The 8,378-nt window shown below is 37.4% G+C and overlaps 1 protein-coding gene across 1 annotated transcript; it reads left to right on the plus strand.

Annotated features, from left to right (window-relative positions):
- Nucleotides 1-65: 65 nt before the first annotated feature.
- LOC120155405 (trifunctional UDP-glucose 4,6-dehydratase/UDP-4-keto-6-deoxy-D-glucose 3,5-epimerase/UDP-4-keto-L-rhamnose-reductase RHM1-like) lies at nucleotides 66-563 on the plus strand. The gene has a single exon (XM_039166965.1). It carries the CDS (start codon nucleotides 66-68, stop codon nucleotides 561-563), a length of 498 nt encoding a protein of 165 aa, XP_039022896.1.
- The last annotated feature ends 7,815 nt before the right edge of the window (nucleotides 564-8,378 follow it).

Below are 8,378 nucleotides of genomic sequence, written 5' to 3' on the forward strand. Positions count from 1 at the left end.
TTATCCAAAGAAACAATGCTGACCTTGTCAACTACCTCCTCATCTCCGAGTCTATTGACACAATCATGCACTTTGCAGCAAAAACTCATGTTGATGACTCATTTGGGAACAGCTTTGAGCTTACCAAGAACAATATCTACGGAAATCATGTCTTGCTTGAAGCTTGCAAAGTCACTGGCCAAATCAGGAGGTTCATCCATGTCAGCACAGATGAGGTTTATGGGGAGACAGAAGAGGATGCTGTTGTTGGAAACCATGAGGCTTCCCAACTTCTGCCAACAAATCCATACTCTTCAACAAAAGCTGGTGCTGAAATGCTTGTAATGGCATTTGGTAGGTCGTATGGATTACCTGTGATTACAACCCGTGGAAACAATGTTTACGGTCCCAACCAGTTCCCTGAAAAATTAATCCCAAAGTTTATTCTCTTAGCAATGAGAGGGAAGACTCTTCCAAATCATGGGGATGGGTCTAACGTCAGGATGTGGCTGAGGCATTTGAAGTCATTCTTCACAAGGGTGAAGTTGGCCATGTTTATAATATTGGAACAAAGGGGAGAGTGATTGATGTGGCCAAAGATATATGTAAACTATTTTCTATGGATCCGAAGACTAGCATCCAGTTTGTCGAAAACAGACCATTCAATGACCAGAGGTATTTTCTTGATGATCAGAAACTGAAGAACTTGGGATGGTCTGTGTAACATCCTCAATACCGGGTTAGTGATCAAATTGTAAAGTTTCAGAATTTGATGACTAAAGTAGAAGAATGAAATAATTCAATGATTATTTGAATATATATTGAAGGTTATTTAGTAATTATTAAAGGAAATTAAGGGTATTATGGTCTTTTCCTTTAAAAGATATTCTTCCCCCCTTTTATTAGAGTGAAAAACGTGGGAAGAGAGCTATCTGGAAGCTTTCTTCTTCTTGCTTTCTCTTCTTCACGTGGGGCTTAGCTACAATAGGTAAGTTTAATTTCAGTTGGTTAATTCTTGAGTTTTAAGCTTAGTTTTGATTCTTTGGGTATTAAATAAGCTTAAGGAAAGCTTATATGGGATTTAAACAATAAGATAAAGGAATTAAGAAGGAATTTGTAATATGAATTTTAAGATGAAATTTTGATATGGTATGGTTGTTGAAGTTTTATGGATGAATTTGACTTGTCATCAATCTAATTAAGAAGTATGAAGTGTTAGAATTGGAATTAGAACACATTGAAAATTTGGTATGATTTTTGAATCTCATATGGAAGATAGGATTTTGAGGTTTAAGATGGAATAAATGAATATAGATTGGTTTAAGTATGTGTACTAGAGTTAAGAATGAAAAGGGGATGATATATGAAGTGTTTGAGAGGAAATGAAGTAATTTTCGAGTTAAAAATATGATTTCTGGGCAAGGGGAATCGGTACCCATTCAAGGGGAACCGATACCCCTTCAAACGAACAAAAATTTCCAGAATGTCATGAGGGAATCGATACCCCCTTAGTAGGGAACCGATTCCCCCTAAAGGAAATTGTGAATATGGGTTTAATAAGTTCGTTTAAGTTGCTAGTATCTAATTACAAGGTGTAGGTATCTAATGATTGCCTCAAAATGTACATTTATGTAGATTCTGCGCGTAAAGCAATTCTGGAACATTTGGCAAGTAAGATCGATTAAGGGAAAGATAAGAGATTGAAATTGACTAGTGAGGCCAGGTGAGTGCATACTAGTGATATGTAGTGTTTAATGGAAATAAGACTTGCGATGAGTCTATTTCCTAGAGTAATATGCATGAAGTCATGGACATGATTATGTGTGGTTATAATTATATGTGATTATCTATATTACATTGATTGTATGTATGCATGACTAAAGATAATGATATGCTTTGTATATGCTATATGATGTATGTAAGACTTTAATATGTAATAATGGAAGAACATGAGATAAGTTATATGATAGAGTCATAAGAAATGAAATGAACATGAGAGAATAAGATAATCAAATATAAGTTATATGATATGGTATAAGTGATTATACGAGAAATGTTAGGAGACTCTAAGAGAATAGTATGAATTCGAAGGCATAAATAAGGATACATAAGTAATATAGGGAAGATTGATAAATTAAAGGAAACTATGGTTTATGTATTATAGTGAAGAGCTACAAAGTTGTATTAAAGAGTATTGTGGAAGTCATGAGAAATTGAACTAAATAAATAGATGGTTTATGTGAATAAAAAGGGAAAATGATATAAAATAAGTTATGAAATTATAGGAATATAGAAGATAAGTCGAGAGATGTAGGGAAATAGAAATATATGTTTATTAAGGGTCATAGGAGAACAAGTATATGTAATATGATAATGAAATATAAGACTATGTGGATACATGGTTATGAGATAAAATATGTTATAATAGGAAAATATGATGAAAGTGAGTTATAAGAAGTGATATGAACTAGGTAAACATGGGTAACAGTATATGCATAATGGAAACATGAGTTGGACAAGTACCTAGTGGTATGATTTATTATGAGAATTAGTATAATGGAGCTATATGAAAAGATTATAATGAATATATGAAATTGAATTAAGTAAAGAGATTAAATTAATACCTAAATAAAAATACTATTAAATGATATATGTTTAGAAATACAACATAATTTATAATCTATGGGAATACAAAGAAATAGAGCATAAGGTAGATAATATGATATCCGTTATTGTATATCTATATGATATATGTCATCAGGTAATATGAAAGAACTCTGAAAATTGATATAAGCTAGGAGAAAGTGTTCTATGTGTTATATGAAACATATATGATCATATGTGAACTAGATATGATATGTATGTTTATATGAATATCTGAGAAATGATCTAAGCTATATAATATGATATGTGTGATTATGTGCACTTTGTGATATATGTTATATGATATAGATCTATGTAACTACGTGAGAAAGTATATAAGCTATGTGACATGTAAATGTGACTCATATGAAAATGTTTTATGAGTAATTGAACTATGTGTTATGTGAAATGATAAGTATAAAAGAAAATGCCCATGTTATGTGTCTTGAGAGCTAGGGGTATAGTTGGCATGCCAAGAGTAGAGGGTCTACGCGGTCCTTCGGGACAATATTCTACTCGGTCCTTCGGGATATATATATATTCTTTGGAACATGTGTGAAGTCTGGTGAGACACATATATGATCCCTAGCATATGTATATGATTCTTAAGGAATTCTATGTGGTCCTTATGGACATCATTATATGGCACTACGGTGCAATTCTACGCGGCACTTTGGTGCATTTATACGAGCTGTGGTGACAGCATAGTGCACAACCTCACAATACTCAGATACCTTAGGTTCTCAATATGATATCATGGGCCAATAAACTCATTAATACAAATTCATGAATGTAAAGTAATATGCTTACAGGTATGGATATTGGTGATATGAGAACAATGTATGTGATATATGTATATGATTTGTGATATGATGTGTGCATGATATGATATATATGTGATAGGGGTAATGGTATCTGTTACATAATATGCACGAATATATGTTGATGTATATGTAAATGAGTTGTATAATTTGATAGCATAAAACAGTCATGCATGATTAGTGGGTATGAATTCCATTAGATGTGTTTTCTTTATGCCTCACTAAGTCTTCGACTTAGCGTGTGATTGTTTCACACGTAGGTTTCGAGAAGAGTAAAGAGTAATGCGGAGCAGGACAGGTCAGTTCTCCTTACCAAATGTCAGATCAGAAAATATATGTACTGTATATAGAGTGTAGTTGGCATGTAGTCTAAAGATATAAATTGTATGAACTCTGATATATATTTTGTAAACGTTTTGAATAAGTTAAATGTTATCAAAGTTTTTAAATTACTCACTATTTATACGAATAAATGTTTGAAAAGTCAATGTGACACTTCGGACTCGTATCCGGATCGGATACGGGTTGGGGGTGTTACAGTCTGAGCGAACAGTATGGGAAGAGGGGTTGAAGAAGACCATAGAATGGTACACTCCGAATCCTGATTGGTGGGGTTGCTAGAAAAAAACGAGTAACAAGTAATTTTCCTATAGCCAGATTAGTGAGAATACAAAATAAAAGCGGAAAAATAATACCCAAAAAATTGATAACGGAGTTCAGCCAATTGTGCTTACGTCTCCGGACTGCTGCAGATCTTTTACTAAAGAAAAAAATTACAGGTGTTTACAAAACACACTTGAGAGAGAACTGGAAGATTTTGGGATGATTTTAAAGCTAAATGGGCTAGGGTATTTATAGTTAAAGCTTAAGGACTAATCTTGAAAATATCCTAAAGTGTGTAGTGGCTAAATGTGTAATTAACCCTATTATAATTTAATTAAAAAATTAGGGCACCGAATTCGGTGCCCCCTTTGTTGATTTTTAATCATCCTCAGCCGCACTCTTTGACTTCCAACAATCTCCCACTTGAAGACTGATTTTAATCTGTCTTCATACCTCGATCAATGTAACAGTATTTCTGGTCTTGTTACTCTAGCATGCCAACTAAAGTTGAACACAACTTCAGTTTGTCCATGGTCACCGTCTTTGTCAACATGTCTGCCGGATTTTGAGCTCCACTAATCTTTTCAAGTTTCAAAATCCCATCTTCCAGAAGAGACCGGATAAAATGATATCGCAATTGTATGTGCTTCATCCTGGAATGAAAAGACGGATTATTCGCTTGATGGATATCACTTTGACTATCGCAATACAAGACATTGTTTTCTTGTTTCTTGCCTAACTCTTCCAAAAAACTTTAGAGCCAAACCATCTCCTTGCTGGCTTCCGTAACAGCGACATATTCTACTTCAGTGGTGGAGAGAGCAACTATCTTCTGTAGTTGAGAAACCCAACTCACTGCAGTACCTCCTAGAGTATAGACATACCCTGTAGTGCTCCTTCTGATGTCAACATTTCCGGCTAAGTCAGCATCTACATAGCCTGTCAGTATCGTATCTCCACCTTTGAAACAAAGTGCTTTGTTTGTAGTACCCCGCAAATATCTGAGGATCCATTTGACAGCTTCCCAGTGTACTTTGCCCAGATTATTCAAGTACCTGCTAATAGCTCCCACTGCATGAGAAATATCTGATCTGGTACAAACCATGACATACATCAGACTTCCAATTGCTGAAGCATACGGCACCTTCACCATGTGTGCACGTTCTTCCTCCGTCTTTGGTGACTGTTCTTTGGAGAGTCTAAAATGAACACCTAAAGGTGTACTTACTGGTTTAGCATCTTGCATGTTGAACCTAGAGAGTACTTTGTTGATGTGCTCAGCCTGTGATAACATCAAAGTCCCCGACTTTGTGTCTCTCTTGATCCTCATCCCAAGAATCTGCTTTGCTGCACCCAGATCTTTCATTGCAAACTGCTTCGACAATTTTTGCTTCAAGTTTATAATCTCTTGCATGTCTGAGCCTGCAACGAGCATATCATCAACGTAGAATAATAAAATAATGAAGCTATTGTCGAACCTCTTGATGTAACAACAATGATCTGCTTGGCATCTGGTAAAACCACTGCTACTCATGAAGCTATCGAACTTCTTGTACCATTGTCTAGGTGCTTGTTTTAAACCATACAAGCTCTTCTTCAACCTGCATACTAGGTTTTTCTTGCCTGCCTCTATGAAGCCTTATGGCTGCCTCATATAGATTTCTTCCTCCAAATCACCATGAAGGAAAGCTGTCTTTACATCTAACTGCTCAAGATGTAAATTCTCTGCAGCTACAATTTTCAACACCAGTCTGATAGTAGACAGTTTCACGACTGGAGAGAAAATTTCATTGTAGTCAATACCTTCTTTTTGCTGAAAACCTTTGACAACCAATCTCACTTTGTAACGTTTGCTCCCATCGTGCTCTTCTTTGATCCTGTAAATCCACTTGTTGTGAAGCGCTTTCTTGCCTGGTGATAATTCAGCTAATTCCCACGTCTGATTTGACATAAGCGAGTCCATATCATCTTTCATGGAAGACTCCCACTTGACTGAATCCTCCATTTGCATTGCTTCATCATAGCACTCTGGTTTACCATTGTCAGTCAGCAATAAGTAGTGCAAATAAGGAGAATACCGTTGGGTTGGTTTAGGAATTCTGGAGGAGCGTCTTAGTTCCGATGTGCCTGGTTCTTCTTGAACTGCTTCAGGACTGATCTGAACATCATTTCCAGAAATCTCCTCGAACTCAGCAAATTCCTTTGTTTCAGCTTTGGTATTGGAGCTGCTTGATTCTACAGTTGACCTGCCTTTGTACATCACATTCTCATTGAAAATGACATCTCTGCTTCTGATGATCTTCCGATTTTCATAGTCTCAAAACCGGTAACCGAACTCATCACCGCCGTAACCAACAAAGGCACATTTGTTGGACTTAGCATCAAGTTTACTTATTTCAGCAGAGTCTATGTGTACATAAGAAATACAACCAAACACTCTTAAGTGTGAAAGGTTTATTTCTTTCTTGCTCCAAACTTCCTCTGGTATTCTGTCATCCAAAGGAACTGAGGGCCCACGGTTGATCAGGTAAGCTGCAGTGTTGATAGCTTCAGCCCATAGAAATTTGGGCAATCCGGCATGTATCCTTATGCTTCTGGCACGTTCATTCAGAGTTCTGTTCATGCGCTCTGCTACGCCATTCTGCTACGGTGTCATGGGAACTGTTGTCTCCATCTTGATCCCATTGTTTGCGCAAAAGTCTCTGAATCTCCTATTTCTGTACTCTCCTCCATTGTCAGACTTCAACCGCTTGACTTTCAGACCAGTCTCATTTTCCACCATGGTCTTCCATTTTCTGAAGGTATCAAAGACTTATGATTTCTTCTTCAGAAAATAAACCCACACCTTCCTTGTAGAATCATCGATGAAGGTGAGATAATATAGTGAGCCTGCAAGAGATGGAACTGGAGATGGTCCCCATACATCAGTATGAACCAACTCTAACTTTTCAGCCTTGGGTGTCTTACCAATCTTTGCAAAGCTGACTTTCTTTTGTTTGCCAAAGATGCAATCCTCGCATAGTCTGACATCTACATTCTTTATATTCGGCAGCTTCCCTTTTGACAAAAGCGTCTTCATCCCTTTCTCGCTCATATGGCCAAGCCTTTGGTGCCATAGATTTGATTTTCCATCAGCATCTGCGGCTATAATGATATTCTCTAAATTTGAGGTTACATAGAGAGTACCAGTTTTCTTACTACGAGCAATGACGAGTGCTCCTTTGGTAATCTTCCATTCACAACCTGAAAAGGTTGTGCTAAATCCTTCACCATCAAGCTGTCCTACAGAAATCAAATTTCTTTTGAGGCCAGGAATATGTCTCACTCCTTTCAGCGTTCAGGTGGTCTGGTTTGGCAACTTTAATCGGATGTCTCCTTTTCCGACGATCTTCAAGGTTTCATCATCGGCTAGATGAACCTTCCCAAAATCACCACTGACATAATTCTCCATGATTTCTCGGCATGGGGTGGAGTGGAAAGATGCCCCTGAATCCAAAATCCAGGATTCAATCAGACTGTTGACGCTTAGAATCATGTCATCACCTGTCTCCTCTGTCATGTTTGTAGATTCCTGTGCGCCGGTATCTTTCTTCAGTGCTCGACAATCCCTTTTAAAGTGACCCTTCTTGCCACAATTATAACATGTAAAATCTTTCTTTCCCGTTCTTGATTTTCCCCGTCTGGATTTCGATATGCCACGATTTGAATTTCTTTCTGAAGTTCTCCCTCTGGACTCCGTGTGCAAGGCTGAGGAGGTTGATGCTTTACTCGATTCTCTCCGTCGAATTTCTTCGCTCAGTACCAGATCCCGAACATCGTCGAATTTCAATTTACTATTTCCCAACGAGCTGCTATCTGCTGTAACAGTAGCATTCCAACTGTCTGGTAAATATGATAAGAGAATTAAAGCTTGAACTTCATCATCGAATTCAATTTCCACGGAACTCAACTGGGTTGTGATTGTGTTGAGTTCATTCAGGTGTTGAGCCACTGATGCCCCTTCCGTCATCCGCAAATTGAATAATCGCCTCATCAAATGAACTTTGTTTAAGGCCGATGGCTTCTCATACATACTGGAGAGAGCCGCCATAATACCCGCTGTGGTCTTTTCCTTTGCTATGTTGAAAGCAACATTTCGGAACAACGTCAGTCGGATAACTCCGAGGGCTTGTCGGTCGAGAAGAGCCCAGTCTTCATTCTTCATGCCCTCTGGTTGCTTTCTTGAGAGGGTTGATATAGATTTTTCTGGTACAGAAAATCTTCGATCTGCATCTTCCAAAAAGCCAAAGTCTGCACCATCGAACCTTTTAATTTTCACATTCCCTTCGTCTA

Source organism: Hibiscus syriacus, unplaced genomic scaffold, assembly GCF_006381635.1.
Source record: "Hibiscus syriacus cultivar Baekdansim isolate YM2019G1 unplaced genomic scaffold, ASM638163v2 tig00111191_pilon, whole genome shotgun sequence".
NCBI classification, from domain to species: Eukaryota; Viridiplantae; Streptophyta; class Magnoliopsida; order Malvales; family Malvaceae; genus Hibiscus; species Hibiscus syriacus.

Bases quoted from the DNA above. Each gene is read 5' to 3' on its own strand.
- LOC120155405 (XM_039166965.1), top strand. From the start codon at position 66: ATGCACTTTGCAGCAAAAACTCATGTTGATGACTCATTTGGGAACAGC.